Source organism: Helicoverpa zea, chromosome 15, assembly GCF_022581195.2.
Source record: "Helicoverpa zea isolate HzStark_Cry1AcR chromosome 15, ilHelZeax1.1, whole genome shotgun sequence".
NCBI classification, from domain to species: domain Eukaryota; kingdom Metazoa; phylum Arthropoda; class Insecta; order Lepidoptera; family Noctuidae; genus Helicoverpa; species Helicoverpa zea.
Window position 1 is genome coordinate 5,121,239 of NC_061466.1, and position 17,902 is coordinate 5,139,140.

The 17,902-nt window shown below is 36.8% G+C and overlaps 2 protein-coding genes across 2 annotated transcripts in view; one reads left to right on the plus strand and one right to left on the minus strand.

Moving 5' to 3' along the window:
* LOC124637167 (elongation factor-like GTPase 1) overlaps positions 1 to 17,902 on the plus strand; it is a 119,300-nt gene that overhangs the window by 5,187 nt on the left and 96,211 nt on the right. The window lies entirely within an intron of this gene.
* The window catches only part of LOC124637170, a 58,762-nt gene continuing 40,918 nt past the window's right edge, over positions 59 to 17,902 (minus strand). Inside the window, exons 2-6 of the mRNA XM_047173522.1 lie at positions 4,658 to 4,768; positions 4,024 to 4,164; positions 2,264 to 2,426; positions 1,507 to 1,605; positions 59 to 1,361 (exon numbers count right to left, since the gene is read on the minus strand). Of these exons, the coding sequence (XP_047029478.1) occupies positions 1,111 to 1,361; positions 1,507 to 1,605; positions 2,264 to 2,426; positions 4,024 to 4,164; positions 4,658 to 4,768 (765 nt within the window). The 3' untranslated portion in view covers positions 59 to 1,110. The remainder of the gene's footprint in view (positions 1,362 to 1,506; positions 1,606 to 2,263; positions 2,427 to 4,023; positions 4,165 to 4,657; positions 4,769 to 17,902) is intronic.

Below are 17,902 nucleotides of genomic sequence, written 5' to 3' on the forward strand. Positions count from 1 at the left end.
GTTTCATCATCCGTTTACCTTTATTTCTCTTTTGAGAATTTAAGAAATAAAAGTCGGCTTAAAAATCCGTTAAATTTATTTTCCGTAATTACAAATATTGTAATTTCTACATCTAATATTTACAATTTTCTATGCTAAGTATAAATATGGTTCTTAAATAAATATATTAATATTAAATTAAAAATATTTCTACACCTATAAATGCACTGAAATGTTACACAAAAAAACCATTGAAATCTTATCACATATCTTTTGTGTACAAAAAATGAATACCTTTTAATTATTATGCAATCACCGTCTATTGGTGGGGAAAAATATTTTATTTTGAAAATATAATAAACCAAAACTTAATAACTAATAGTCATGGTTATTTCTATTTCTGGCAAAATTGTTATGCTACATTATACCGAGAAATAAATAATGTCATTCGAATAATATAAATAATGCAAATAATTTATTTTCGAAACAAAATTGTTCTATTTAGCGCTTGTTTGAACAAAAGGATAATATAATTTTACAGTATTGTTGGCAATGCGATATTTGTTAAGATTACCCTGAGTTTGATAGAGATGTTGGAATTTAGATTTCAGATTTGAATTATTTTTGAAATGTTCTAAATAATTGCACTGGATTTGTCATGTGCTAGGTACACGAGGCCCATGTCTATCGACATGACTGGCCTGGCGTGCTATATTAAAACACAACACATAAAAGACTGCAATTTTTAACATTTGAATCTACTGGTACTTTAGAGACAAATAAAGTTACTAATTTAATTCGGACAGAAAACATTTTCACCCCATACATAACGGATTCACTATTATATTTCAATAAATAATATTATTGTTAATTATTCTAGTAAATGCAGTTGTACTGAGTATTTCATAGGCATCCAAAAATAAATTTCACCACACTAAACAATCACGTTTAGAATGGGAAAGTTAGTAAGCAAGTATTAACTAAAAATTCGGATAAATAAGCGAAAAAGCGTTTCGAAATTAAATATGTTTCAAGTATAAGTTGAATTCAAAGAGGCGGAACCGATTAATAAAAAGCCTCTATGAAGCCAACAAACTTTTTGTCTATTCTAATTTTAAAAGAGGTTAGGGTTTAGTTGATCCAATGTAACGACCGTGCTAGTTCGATAACTTTGTACCATGGGAAAGGGGGGTATTCTGATGTCGATCGCCTGGTCCTCGCGACTCGAGATCTCCGATTGTAATAAGGTTCTGTGTAGCTATGAGTGTGATATCTGTTGTAGACTGGCTTGTCAGGATACGCGTGGGATTGAGAATAGTCCACCTTGTAGGCACCTGTAGTACTCTGTACGGTTAAGCCGGTGTATCTGTTTTTGTTGTATGCTGTGGAAAGAAAAAGTAAACCGTAAGAAACACTCTTCAAACAATAAAGGAACGATACATTCAAAATCATCAATCACCAGTGACACATGTTTGAAAAAATATGTTTCTGAAAGAATTAGAAACAAGAAAGTATAAAGAAACTTACGGGAATGATAAGCGGTGGTGGGTCGTACACACATCATGCCGTAAACCCTGATGCCTGGCACAGACGCGTATGTCGGCTGGTCGTGAGACATAGGTCCTTCTGCAAAGTAAACAACATAATACATTATTATACTAGTACTGAAGTTCTCTCTGTAGACGTCAACGACCTGACCATAGGTATTTGTATCATGGCGGTTTTTAAATAGATTAAGCTGCTACTAATTAGTTTTGTCAGTAATGTAAATTACACTTGTATAACACCCGTGAAATATTCTTGTTTACTTTTATACTTATTTGGACAACTGTAGACGATTACAATACGGTAATGTACATACAATGCAACACGAACTGTCAACATACATGGAATGCAAGATCCCTTATATTGTAGCCACAACCATGTAAGTAACAGTATCTGATAAATAGGAATTCTTTACCAAATATAATGGACAATAGAAATTCTCAATTGGACATGTGCCTAAGATTGTCCCTTGCGGCACTCTCGGCGGAAGTCTTACAGACGACATATCTGACGCGACAATGATTATACGATTTTACGCAAACACCTATGGTTATAAGCAGGAAAAGCAGGAAGTACTGTCCAACGCATTAAACCCACTTCTAAGCTTAAGCTTTCAATACTATGCTAATTAAGCCGTTAGACTGTCGTATCAATAGCTACAGTTCGATCCAAGATATGGAGAGTTTATCTACTAAAAGGTCTTAAACACCTAAACTGAATCATGGAAAATATGTATTACCTAATATATGATCTTCGGGACACCGGCAAATGACCAGGTAATGTGACTTCCCAGTTCTGATGTTCTGCAACGCCAATAAGGACCAGTCTCTTGGTGCTCGACACTCTCGCATTTCTGACACGGCCTCGCAAGTCTTCACTAGTGTCACAGCTTTGCTGGCAAACTGTAATGTAAATTGTTTTATGTTAGTCTTTATGTTACAATTTTTCAACTGAATTGTTATATTAATTCAGTTTTTTCAGTTACAATAATGTCGATCAAATGTTGAAATATATTCCGTGTCTATTCCTTATTTAGCTGTTAAATAACATAAATGCATCTTTTCTAACATAAAACGCTAGAGCCTTAAAAAATAATTGTAGTATTGCTTGGAGATTAAGCCCACTAGCTCGATGGTTATATTTACAAAAAAAGAATTATTATTAAAAAAACAAAATACCCGACTGCACACTAAAAAAAGAGTAAAACAAGCCCCACAATAATATTTAATTTATAAATATTGATGGAAAGCATCGCAGGCGGGGACCAACAGAGGCTTATTTATAGTCATTTCGGTTGTGCACCATTTAGCAGAATTTTCGTTGGTGGCGGTCAAGGTGGTCCCCGCCTGCGATGCTTTCCATCAATATTTATAAATTAAATATTATTGTGGGGCTTGTTTTACTCTTTTTTTAGTGTGCAGTCGGGTATTTTGTTTTTTTAATAATAATTCTTTTATTTATAACTTTTTAGCTGTTTTTATTTAACGAAAATGTTGTAGATGTAGAAGACTATGTATATGTAAGTACCATTTTAAATTATTTCGACGACATTTGGCTTTAGATTACGAGTGATGTTACTCCGCAACATAAATTTACCGCCAATCTGGACTGTTGGTAGTGAAGAAGAAAAAGAATTAGGTGAGTCATTACTGCTGAAGACCGTCAACGACGTGTGCCCTTATGCGTGTGCCCGCATTCGGGCTGTATACTCGAGCATATCCCCCTCCGCACCGCGCCGCGCGCCGCATGCCAGGCCACGCCCTATCTTTTTGCTTGCTAACGCATGAGTTGCTTTGCGTTGACGCAGAATTAACATGTTCCCGTGGGAATTTTGAGAAAAAACGTATCCTATATTAATTATTACTCCCGTGATTGAAATGAATCTAATGATACCGCATACATATTTTTTTAAAGGGAAATTTAGAAAAAATAGGGACTTTTAGGATAAAATGTATCCTATGACACTCCCGTAATCAAGACAAATCTAACGATACCTCATACATCAAAATCCATCAAGCCGTTTAGGCTACAGGAGGTCACAAAGGAACAGACATACATACATACTTACATACACTCGAAAAACATTACCCTCCTTCTTTGGCAGTCGGGTAAAAACAGCATGCCAACAACAAAAATATTAAATTAATTGGAACATCGGCTTATATACGAAAATAGAATTCTCCAATTAGACCTAGCACGCGATTCTTTGTATCACGTGAATCTCATATACGGGCGTGAAAATGCCTAGTTAGTTTGTATAAAAAGTAGCATTTCTATGCAAGTCTTTACACTTGCAGTTAGAGCGACCTCAAAACATCAATGGCCAGTTTTCAGCACCGTACAATGATACAGTGAACTAATGTGCGGCACACATTGTAAGAAGCGTTTGAAATAGCAAAATCGATTTCTTTTGCAACAAACATTCCAATGGTTCCGCAAAAAGCGACAGATACGTAGAATGAATTGAGTGCGTCAAATCAAATTATGTTGGAGCGTTACCTTTTTTTTGGAGTCGGTGGTGAGGCGCGTCGTATGCAGGTCGTCGGCGTTGAGGCTGGCGGAGCACGGGTCTCGGTAGCGAGCAGGGCAGGCGCACAGCGGTTGCGTGTAGTTCAGACGCACGTACACTGCGTTGCATACCTGTAACGTTACCGCCTTATCAAGCTAACGAACCAACATACTGCATAGCGAACGGTCTTCGTTCCAGACAAGTGGGACGAGATTCTTTGGGATTGATTTTCATTCATCACGTGACTTACGTAGTCTTGGTATGGTGGACTAGTCGAGATAGTTAGTACTCTTTTAATTAGTTTCATTAAACCATTGATTGGAGAAAATGTAATTTTTACGTTGTTACAAAATCAATGATTGTATTGCCATAAATAGTACATTTTCAAAGCGTTAGTGTTCTCCGACATTGCACTGTATTTAGAACAAAAGCACATTCGATTCGCATCTCTGTTGAGCGTAGATAATACGGGTAGTTAGGAAACCTTATAGTATTATCTTCGCTCAGGTCTTAAAAGAGCTTGCAATTACTGAGCTCAACTAGCCTATCGATTAGTCATAGTATTTGTAAGCATTTCATTTGTTTCAGTTCCGGTACTTTCTTTAGAACAAAAGCGTCAATTACCTGTTGAATAGCGCATTCAGGCAACAAATAGATGTGCTGATTGTGAGGATAGTAGTGATACTTTGTCGGCTTTGCCAACACTGATGTCGACCCGGCAGGTAGGGGCACCGTCTGGAATCAAAGAAAGTTTATTTATTAATTTTCTTTTAATAATTAATGGAACAATCATGGAATTCTATTTGTCAGTGAGGCTATTTTCGCAACCAACATAGGAATGTAGTGTAACAATTTATGTATCCGTTGAAAGTGCGTCAATTTATCCAAGTTGTCATTAGTTATCGCAACAATGATGTGAAATCGCTGCAGCTTGGTCTCGGATCGCGAGCCACAATCTCATTCATCCCCGTTTGTCTCGCCGAGGGTTTCTGTGTCAACGCTCTTGCGTATAGAACTTATAAATTTCTTACTTTGCTTGTTATATTTGCGAAGACGCCTAGTTTCGCAAATTCTTTCTACAGCTACTATGCAAGGATTTTCTCCGATTTTATGGCGGCTAGGTATTTTGAAACTTAGTATTGGTATACGAGAGGAGTGATTCGTGCGCGTTGGTTCTTACTCATAACAATGCTTCACGGTCATGTACCCTGCGATTTGCCGATTACTTCGTCACGTTTGTTGCTGGATCAGGTTAATAAACCTGTTAAATGACGATTATCCTTTGTAGCTTTTTTCACAAAAGGCCATTTCGTTTTACTTTTTGCGTCTTTAATTTAATTTTGGACATAAACTTGTTAGGTACGGAACTTATGCATTTAAAGAGATCGATTTTTTAGGTTTCTCTTTTTGTGGAAAACAAGAAGCTTTAATTTATTCTGAATTTTAAATATGAATATTTTACATAGGTCTATTTTAAGCTATAGCGGATATATAAAAATCATGTGACGGGCATACAGTAGTGGCATCTCCCGCAAACAATTACAATGTCCACCTGCTGAGATATCCAATTTGGATGATTATCATCATAAGCTCGTCGCAGTACTTACTTATCTGGCCCACTGACCTGCATATATTGACATCCGACGATCATAACAAAGAGCTTTTTGTATCCACAAACGCTGATCGTGTTTGTAACAATAATTTTCCTTTTACCCTTCACAAAAGAGCTAATAATACCTTAATGGGATCAGTTCAATTCAATATTTTTATTTTATACCGTTTTACGCAGTTTAATATTCGATGTGGAATATAAATGTAAGCGCAATCAAATTGCGAAGGTATGTAGACATAAAATAAAATCAAATGCAGGCATAACTATTCAAATTGTAGAGAGCATGCAATTTGAACGCAATATCTCCGATTTCGGTTCCATACTTCAAGTTTTCTCACGGTTGAATAAAATTGAAAACATTCAAGAAGAAAGTTCATTTATAAACGATTAAGAATAATTGAAATTATTAACAGAACGATCCTTAGAAACGTAATATTTAGACCAAACGCCATAATTATATAGTCATCAATTATTGTTATTCAAAAAGGAGCTTCTAACATTTTAGTAACATCCATTCATCATGTTGAATTTAAAAGCGTTATAATTGCTCCAAATGATACAGACTCGACACTCAGCGGAACACCAGTAATTGATTTTAAACTCCTAGCATTAAATATTTATTTAATACAAATTCCGACTTGAGGATCTCTCAATAAGCAACGATAATCACAAAAACGAATCTTTTTAACAGAAGATCTCAAATGATAATGATGTTAAAATACAATGTTGTAAAAGGATTAAGATTTCTTAAAGCATCTATTGTGTCATAACTTTCTTTTTTATAGTCTCGTCCGTAAATACTCATGATTGCATTAACAACATTAAATAATATACCGTCCGTGCTCCCAATTGACCTTCACGATTGTGCTCATAATAGAAATGTTTTATTACTGATACAACTCGCTAATTTTTGTTCTTTTATTTAATAGTCACAAACTTTCACTTCTTTCCGTAAGTTTAGTGAGCGTTGTGATTAACTCTTGCTTTTCAGATTCGATTATTTGTTAAACAAAAATTACTGCTTCTGGTCGTAAATCCGCTTTTCCTTTATAATTTCACTTTGGTTTACGTGTAACTATTTCACTGTTAATTAATTTTGCATCGAATTGCTCACCATGATTAAACACAGCACTTGCCGCAAAGTACGATTGAGTAGTCGGATAGTCATTGTCGGATGTTATCGTTTGTAGAGTTACTGCTCTTTTTGACCGTCAGTACCGTACTGATTCTGTTTTCGATAACAGGGTACCGCGGTCGAGATGACTCAGGAGAGGGTTACCGAGCCAGGCTAGATCCTCGAACTGGCATTTTTTCTACGAAAATAGTACCGGATGTCACGTTCAAGTTGAACGATCTAAATTGTTTCAACGGTTTTGGGATGGTATCACCTGTTATGCGTTGCTTTTCATATCTTTACGCGCGGTTACAATTTTGTTTTTAATTTTGATTTTCGACAATGATGTTTTTATTGAACTTTTGTTTTCTTCGATTCTTTTTCGGACATCCCTGATTTAAGATAGGTATATTTTTGTAATGTTAAGTTTTTTTATCTTTAACGCTAACCATTGCTCATTCAATGGAGGGCAATATTTTGAACCTTCAGTCTGTGTAACACTTTGAGGTCAACCTGTCCAAGTTCAAAAAAATAGTTGAATCATATTACGACCCGTTACGTAGGGCTAAAAGGTCAATTGTAGGGCAGTTATTCACACGACATGTTTGCCATAAGAGCAAATCTAAGGTTCGCGATCTTGACATGATCCCGGCATCGTGACGTCACTGATCGCGATAACTGAAGGTTGTTAAACTATCTGAATGTTCTGTTATATTCTTGGTCATAGTTGAAGATGTTGTTGATGAAGAAATTTGGGCCCTTATAGCAGCTAAGTCAATTGTGAACATGCAAAAAAATTTAGGTTTTCTTCTAGGACTGGAAGCCGACCCCGACATAGTTGGGAAAAAGGCTCGGAGGCTGGAGGATGGAAGAAAATGTAGGTCTTCATTCTCATTCCAGAACTTTGGGATAAAGACGGAGCTAGACAGTTATGCTTTTGAGTGAAGTCAGATTGACAGCGATGTTAATGTAATGCGGCATAGTCAAAAGAAAGATTGCAGATTTTTGTATAATTCTTATTTTGCATTCTGAGATTGATATGTCCATCGCCTGTCTTGCTCTGGAACATATAAATACAATCTGTTTGAAGTTTAATTCAAACGTTATATTAAAAATGCTCCAAGCAATACAGATTATGAAGCTATTACAGAACATTTAAATTTTTCTTTGCAAAAACGGTAAATAAGAATGAATAAAGTTATAAAAGGGCTTAGTATAAAAAGGCATTGCGGTCTGATTTGCTGTATGATGATACGTTTAATTTGATAGTTTATAATTCTCTTTTGTATTCTGAAACAAATAGGTATAGGAGGAACTATAATACTATTGCAGGCGATAAAGACATATAATTTTCTTCTATTGTGAGTTTTCCCATTTGTAATTATAATTATTATTCTTAGAATCATAAAATCTTACTGAATAGAAGAGCTAGATGATCGATTTTGTAAGTCCTATCTAGGCGTGTTCTCCAATAAAGCCAGCATTATCGAAGTGCCTTAGAATTGCTTTACCAGTCATTCACACATTCTAACAGTCCAGCAATTAATTGAAGTGAAATTCCAATTAACGTGCAATAGAAATGCATAGAAAGTCAAGAGTTACCTTTTCATGTGGATTATAATTAATTCACGGTACGAAATGACTGTACGTCAAACACAGATCAGTACTATATTGTGTATAGCGCGATTAACACTTCTTGATACGGTTAAAAGAAAAATAAAATCAATAAATATTCGATTTGTAAGCGGTCGGTTGGCTGTGACAGATTGAATTAATGTGTGTGTTTTTAATATTTATTTTAGTTTTGGTTCAATAACCTGTAATAATGAAGCATTATATGACAAAAATCGATTGTTTTACGACGTGAAACAAAACCAAGCTCATTATTACGCTTATGAGCGTAATACATTGTTTTTGATATGTCGCATGAATGAGAATTCCCACATAAAAATATAACGGGTTGTATGCTTTTTAATAAAGTAAATGATACCATATAATTTATAGTGCATTAATTACGTTAAAGTGCTAAAGTGTCTCTGATATCTGCTCCCACGCTTGCTAACGAGTTAAGTACTGGTCAAATGGTTATTATGCACGCAGCTCAAATTTTTGTTCTAGTTAATTAAATTGCAATTTTATCGAATTGAGTAATATAAAATCACAATTGCATACCACATACGCGTGAATAAGATTCGCGAATAAGTTTCTCTTCCTTAATTCAATAAAATTAATAACTCCAGTTAATTAAATTAGTAAAATTATACACGTAAAACTAAGATAATATTTAATAACTTTTAGACATAACGTAAACGATATCAATACACGGTATCTTAATTAAGCTCTAAATTCGATTACAAACTCCTATAAAAACAAAGATAAATAGATTATTACGATATTAAATGACTTTATAACGTGCGTCTATAGCTATCTAAAACGATCAAGTGTGCACGGTCGCACATTAGTCGCACGCAATCTGCGTTCGTTGGCCGCGACCAACCTCAATACAGGTTCAGGGTTGTGTTACATAACCAACGCGTAATTACTTCCGAGTTTATCCTGATTTATTTGCATATTACAATCGATGTATGAGAATTCGATCGATATCGTCGTGTAATACAAAATCTGAGGTACTGAATCAATGGTGTGAAGCAAAAATGCATAGTAAATACAAAGCTTTCTTTGTTTGAATCTCAAGGAAATGATTATGGCAATTTTAATGCAGGAAGAGTGAAAAACTTCATTAAGCTGACATAATATCTATGAAGAGTGGTTCCCACGCGTCCCGGCTTCTCTTTAAATATAGTGCTCTCTCCTTACGTGTGTACATTGTTTTTAGATACTAATGCATGATACACGCATTATCATCCCGACGTGTTTCTTGCGACTGTGGCTGTAATGATCAACTTATGATGTTAATACCAGAATAAGCAATTCACGTTGAGTTTGCTTATAGAAATATTGTTTTTGCTATTAATCAGATACTCAGATGTACCTAAGTAAAAAGTACAAAATATCTTCCTTGATAAAGCGTACACCGAAAATTTTGTTGTACATGTTTTCTAAATGTCGAGACGGCCCTGAAAACCGGGTTTCTAAAGCCGCTGATATCAATGGCTGATGCTAGCCCATCCACCTGATTAGATCTTTCGATCGCTTCCTACGACACCCACTGGTCGAACATTTTATGGCTTATTCTTTGCTCTAACACGTTCGATCGATACCACAAAATATAGTGGCAGATAACACTAACTGCTTTATATTTTACACGGGTATTTCTAAAATATGGTGTTATTTTAAGAAGCCAATTTGAAAAAGGATGTATAAATTAAAGTACAGACGCGACCAATCATCGTTATCAATGCTTTTCCGTACTGCAATCATAAACTTGAACTTATCAAAGTACAGTTGCGCCCACTCTTACGCAGGCTCCAGGATAGCGGTACTGTTATTCAATACTTCGTTACGAACTGATTCGAGTGGCCTTCAAGCTGATATGAGGTACATACGAGTACAGCAGACAGTTATTATGCTTCGTTAAGCGTTTAAGGGAAGATTTAATGGGCGATGCGGCAATTATGTGTGAAGAATCTTCGTTCTAGATTCGAATGGAAATTATTGATGGTTTATTTAATCTAACTATTAGTTTATTGCAGCAGCTGTTGGGAATCCATAATTAAGCTTCATGACGATCCGTCATTTGCAATAAGATGGAATGGATGAAGATGGCATAAAATATATATATTTTTTTAATTAGCCTATGCTGTCCCTCTGCTGGGCAAAGGCCTCCCCAAAGCCTTCCACTTTTCTCTATTCATCGCTGCTTGAGGCCAGTCCGAGAGGAAATATATATCCAATAATAATTAAAAACTTTATAAGTATAAAATATAGAGTAACAGGGCGTAGATGACAAATAAAGGCTTTTTAAGTGGAGCTCTGATAACACATTACGTATACATAAGTCCTTGTTGGCGTAGGTATTGTTTTCAATATAAATATTAAATTGGCTTAGCTTATAAAGTAATATTAATTAGATTCAGCGAGTAGTTACACTAAGTTTAAGATTTTACTCATCCACTTGAAAAATAGAGAACTGGTGAAAACTATTCCGTGTAGTGTGTGATAGGATCTACAGGAAAGTTTCATGCAAATTCAATTTAGATAGCATTATCTTCGACAGGAATTTATTAGACTGCCAGCTATAAAATAATTTATGACTAATTTAATAAATCGAATTTATTAATCAATACGACGACCTCGATGGCGCAATGGTCATCATGCCGGACCGCCGAACCTGAGGTCCCGGGTTCGATTCCCGGTTCGGTCGACATTTGTGTGATGAGCATGCTTGTTGGCCGTGGTCTGGGTGTTATGATGTATTTATAAATATGTATATATGTAGCTATGTGTAGTTTATCAGTTGTGTTAGCACCCATAACACAAGTTAATTAATAACTTACCATGGGGCTAACCGACCGTGTGTGAAAAGGTGTCCCGACAATATTAATAAAAGTTAAGTGTTTCTAACGGGAGTGATTGCGCTTAACACGAATTATACTGATTATGTTACATGTTACGACTATGTAACTGCGTTTAATTGCTTAACTACCTACTTTATTAATGAAACGATTACGAGTATATCCTTAAGGTTTTCAGTGATAATTTTCTTATCTGAAACGGAAATATATATTTTCAAAGTTAAGATCTAAGTATAAAGATTGTAGATTTGAAAGCGCATGAGCATAATTTTATTACGGAATATGTACTCAGAGGTTTTGCTAAGTACTCATAAATATTTTATATGCGCAGTCTTAAATTTTTGCTTATTTATTGCGATGCAACTGTAAAATCGATTGGAAAGACGTGTTATTTGTAACGGCAGAATAATTAGATTTATATAGGTTTATGGAGGGGAAATTACGTGTACTCCTACATTACTAGACTAATTACATTAGTAACTTATTCCGTCTGGCAGACAGATAGTACTAAAATAAATGTTAACGAGGCACAGTAAGAGAGGCTATTTGAGAGAAATAGCTAGTAGACTCCAAATGTTACTACCTGCCTCATGATCCCTAAGTACATAAGGCCATTAAGAGCATTAGCAGGTACACTACTAAGCGTCATTCATCATTATTATACCAATAGACGTGCCTAAACCGCTTACACGTAATTCGTAGTAGTTTTTCGTAGCACATTACTACAACTTTCACCGTACGTAGTAATGACCATGGGTCTCAGTTCTTCTATGTATGTACGTGCTTCGTCTAGAGAATATAAAAGGTATTTTGTAGTTAAAGGCCAAGGGTCTTCTTCCGACCTTTTGATCCTAAGCCATCTTTAATCGCTGATTTATTTCCGCATCTGTCCAATAAATCTTGGGGTGTAGTTTGCGCCAACAGAGGTACTATCTTGCTTCGATTTTACGCTCATTACGTGATGTTCCTTGTAGAAAATATTATTTTATAGCCTTCCTTGTAAGATGAGCGGGAATTTTCGACCATAATTCATATTGTTCTGCTGTAATAGCTTCATTAGAACATCTCCTTATTGAACGCTAAGGTTGCAATGCTAATAATAATTTGTCATTGTATAAGAAGGCCTACGACTCGGTCCCCCATGCATGGCTTAGGAGGGTACTGGAGTTGTATAAAATAAATACAACTCTACGCGCCTTTCTTGCGTCATGTATGGAGCAATGGAGAACGGTTCTTCACTATCCAGGATGTAGACAAATTGAAGGGACCGGCGATCCTATTAAGATCGAGCGGGGAATATTCCAGGGTGACAGTTTGAGTCCACTTTGGTTTTGCCTGGCCTTGAACCCTTTGAGCACATTGCTAGAGGGTTCGGGGCTGGGCTATCCTTTGCGGAGAGGGGGTCAGGTTATATCCCATTTGCTTTATATGGATGATCTGAAACTGTTTGCCACTACAGAACTGCAGCTGATGAAGCTACTGAAGATCACTGAAAATTTCAGTAGTTGCATCAGGATGGAGTTCGGTGTGGACAAATGTGCAGTCATGCATGTAAAGCGAGGGGGAATTGTGGAATCTGAGGGAGTACAACTCTCAGATTCCATAAACCTGAGATCACTCTCCGCAAACGATACATATAAATACTTGGGTATGGCGGAGGGGTTAGGCATCAATGTGGCTGTCATGAAACAGTCATTACGGGAGCGTTTCTTTGGCCGCCTGAATAAGGTCCTAAAAAGTTCCTTATCAGGCGGCAACAAGGTTCGCGCCTATAATGGTTGGGTCATGCCAGTCCTGATGTACTCCTTCGGCATACTCAAATGGACTCAAACTGAATTGGATGCCTTGGATAGGAGAGTCCGCACACTGCTGACCGCAGAACGAATGCATCACCCACGATCGTCGGTGATGAGACTGTACATCCCACGGAAATGTGGAGGCCGAGGCTTTTTAAATGCAAAGACGCTCCACAACCGTGAGGTGTGCAGTCTCAGAGAATATCTTCTCAAAAGCGACGTGGGTATGCATCGTGATATGGTAGCAGTGGACAAAGGACTCACCCCGCTATCGTTGGCAAATGAGAACTGGCGCAGACCTGTGGTACTAACTACCCATGATCGCAAGGAGGTATGGCAGAGCAAACAGCTACACGGACGCTTCTTCGGGGCTCTTCATGGCCCCGATGTAGACTTCAATGCGTCCGTATCTTGGCTACGCTTCGGTGACTTGTTTGGAGAAACCGAAGGGTTTGTATGTGCAATTATGGACGAAGTTATCCTTACGAATAACTACCGGAGATATATCGTGAAAGACGGGACGGTTGACATATGTCGGGCATGTCACCATCCGGGTGAGTCTATCAGACATATTATATCTGGTTGTTCTCGTTTGGCTAATGGTGAATATTTGCACAGACATAACCAAGTGGCCAAGATTATCCACCAGCAGCTTGCTCTGCAATACAACCTTGTAGACCTTGAGGTACCGTACTACAAGTATGCGCCCGACCCAGTTCTCGAAAAGGACCATATCACGTTGTACTGGGATCGATCTATCATCACTGACAGGACTATTGTAGCCAATAAGCCTGATATTGTGGTGATAGATCGATCAGCGCGCCGCGCGATGATAGTCGATGTCGCCGTTCCGCATGACGAGAACCTTGTGAAAGCTGAGAAAGAGAAACAAATAAAGTATCTCGACTTAGCGCACGAGGTTGTCGCCATGTGGAGTGTCGACACGGCTGTTGTTGTGCCGATTGTCGTTACGGCCAATGGTTTAATAGCCAAGAGCCTCGACGAACACCTCAGGAGGCTCTCGTTGGGCGGCTGGATCAAGGGACTGATTCAGAAGGCAGTACTCCTTGATACGGCACGTATTGTGAGGAGGTTTCTGTCTCTGGGACCCTAACCACCGGTACCTTGGACCCTGTGCCCGATATCGGTGGCAACCTATTTTTTATATTTTTAAATGTTTTTTATTTTTATATTTAATATTTAAAAATGTAAATTATATGCTGGAAAATAAATAAATACCAATATAGATTAGTCATTGCGGTTGTTTGACTTGTGGCATGGCACAAGATAGTTACTGGTAATTAAACATTTGTTAAACAGTTATTAGGAAGCTAGTTATTTATATTTGAAGTTGCCTTTAGGAATAATTGTAAAATGTGCAAATTATTCGTCTTTCAAATGGTCCCGTTAGTTTACACAAGTGTGTAGGCTGGGCCAACTCCAGCAAAAATATATAATTAAAATCTAAGTTTTAAACCCTGTAACTTCTCCTTAAGATTGTTCAGAATAAATCAGTGTACCTTTAAGTAAAAATCCTTGATCTCTTTCTTACATACGTAGTTGTAACATGGGCTTAAGTGTAGACTGACCGTGACAAGTGGTATTTCCAGGTTCATACTATCGGAAATCTTGATGAAGAGTAGACAGCATTTCTCGCTTATTGACAATGAATTATTTATCGGTCATAGAATTTTAATAGGCGCGCCATAGAATTTCTTGTTAGGTGTTAAGATACAGGAATCTTAATGGATTATTGTTGAATTTAAGTTCTAGTTTGCAAAACTTGTGATGATAATGGTAAAAAAATATTTCAAGCCCTTTTTGGGACTCTTAATTATGTAGAATAGATGTCGAATAAGAAAACGACGGAAGATCAAATAGAATATAATTTATTTTTTTCGATTGAATTCGATTTACATTCACAGTAAGTGAAATTCCTAAGCTTTCATGTCTACCGCAGACGAGTAAAAATAAAATCTAATCAAACAAAAGCGCGCCGAAAAATGTATCGATGAAGCTCGTTATATTTTTTAGCAAATACAAAAACGTGCAGATTTATCTCAAACAATTTATTGTGTACGTACTATTCTTTTTGTAGTACCAGCCATCTTGGACCACCTGAGGTGTGGCACACAATCTGTGACTGTGTATATTTGCTGTAACCAAAAGATCACGAACAACCAGACACGCGCAGACGATGTGATTTCCAAACTTTTTTCGCCATACTCCAATATTAGAACAAGGTGAAGGATATTTTGTTGATACCGTTTACATTTTCACGTTGACCGTTTTTGTCTTTTTCATTCAAAACGAGATTCAGTATTCATTGAGGCGGTGTCTTCGCAAAGAAAACGGGTAACTGATATTTACGAGTATGTATGCACTCTCGTATGTAGTTAGGCATAAACACACTTGTGTAACTAGCTTCGTAAATTCATGCTGTTAGTCATAACGTGTACACCAGTTAATTTGCTCTTAGGGGTTCCAATGGAATAATTAATGTATGTAAACATGACACCTAATTGCCCCTTGGTGGATGTTATGAAAATTAGAATATGTCTAAAGGATCTGAAGCTATTTCTCCCACGGTGATATAGTGGAACCAGTTTAGTATTGCACTATACTCTACTGAGTATTCGCGTTTGGTATGGCATACGACCGTTTAATTGAAGTACTTCACTTTATATGATAAGCTTATGTTCTCTCAAAAGGTGACCTTGTTAGGCAATTCTTTCTTTTGAGACAGTTTGAATGGCCATTCATTTAACGCTTTCTTTATTGAATTCATCTATGAAAAATCCGTTTTGATAAGACTTGTTTGGTGTATGAGCTAAGACTCAATCAATATTTTACTGGTATCTGTACCAATATTAATTCCTCGGAAGAACTAAGCTCCACAGATGCATTAAGTTTGAATGAACTCGGATAGAGTAATCACTTCCTGCTGATGTTCACTGCTTTACTAGTTGATCTCGGAAGCCTGACAGCAGCATCTATCGTTACACTGATCAGATCTACACTCATTCATAAACCTGGTTTGCCTTGTAGGAGTTGGTTGGATTAAGTTACTGGTACCGTAATTCAGAAAGAATCGATTTTATCGGGAAGTTGGATATCGAAGCTCAATCAGGTTGATAAGGGCTGAGATAAGAATACTCTTAGTAATATCAGGATAGTATTCTCCAAATGGACTGATTTGTATCAAGCTTATAGGATATTGGAAATTAATCTTAGTCTTTTTGATATTGGAACATGTCAATACCATTAAGCTTTAACCGGATACATACATACGCGGTGGCTAGAATCATTAGATCTACGAGAAAGATTCAACGCTAGGCAACACAGATTCAGCATTAACCATGTCAATAATAAAGTAATATCTAATGAAGAATCAAAGATATATCACATACAAACATAGACTGATACCTCTAATTAAGTAATATGCAAGCAGATATCCGTATAAAGCACGCAATTTGCACACACACGACCAAATGGCATGTCTATAAGAAGTAAACCTGTGTTCGTCAGATGTAATCATCATAAAATTATATCGGTAACTGGACACCTGATTACTGACGCATACGAGTATGTGTAACTAGTAACGCCAGTTGAGTCTATATTAATCTTGTAAAGCGGTAATATTCATTTGTTTGTTATTAACACGTTTAGAAGTAATCTCGGGAAATTATGTTCCTTCAGAAACTCGTCATCCTCTCATCCTCTGAGCCTTTGTCCCAACTATGTTGGGGTCGGCTTCCAGTCTAACCGGATTCAGCTGAGTACCAGTGCTTTACAAGGAGCGACTGCCTATCTGACCTCCTCAACCCAGTTACCCAGGCAACCCAATACCCCTTGGTTAGACCGGTGTCAGACTTACTGGCTTCTGACTACCCGTAACGACTGCCAAGGATGTTTAATGACAGCCGGGACCTACAGTTTAACGTGCCATCCGAAACACAGTCAGTGGTGTCTAAGATATACTTAGAAAGTACATACAAACTTAGAAAAGTTGCATTGGTACTTGCCTGACCTGGGATCGAACCCGCGCCCTCATACTTGAGAGGTTGGTCCTTTACCCACAAGGCCACCACGACTTTTTTCACCTTCCTAAAATCTTAATTAAAAGTAAGTTAATGTTTGTGTTAAATTGAACTTATCTGCTATCTAACTCACGCCTACGGTCTTATACATACCTAGAGAAATCAGAAGCTTTTAAAAAAAAATATTTTCAGTGTCTAAACTGTTTCTTTTTTCAATTTGTCCAGTGGGTCGTTCAGCTCTTTCATATTGACATAGACAAAAAGTTTCCTGTTTTACTATTATGCCTATAAATAATAAGACCATTAAAACTGCAATGTAGTCTAGTCCAAAGTACATTCAATCCAAAATAATTTATTGTAACATTATTACACCTGATTTGCCTTAAGGTCTGTTCACGCCAATAACGTTTCTACCAACTAGTTTATCACTAAAACTAGATCCTGTTTAGCTCAACCATGAAACTGACACGTATTAAGTCAACCAGGATTATACATTAGCTGGAACCTTGTTTTATGTCGCAAGTAAAGATTATGACTATGTTTCTGCGTTGTGTATTTCAGGCACATATCTTGATTTATTATTTCCTGACTATAATGCTAATTTATAAGCTTTTACTTTGTACACTCTTGTATCAAGTCACACGTTGCAATTTTTTCTGTCATGTCTGTCTCATATTTACCAACTTGTCTCATCAGAAAAAGTGACATCTTTTTTCGCAGAATTCTGCTTATCTATACCAAGTTACGTAAGTTAAGAATTCGTTACCTTTCCTGAGTCACCCAATGAAACAATATTGAAAACAAATGACGATCCTAACATGGAAGAACAATA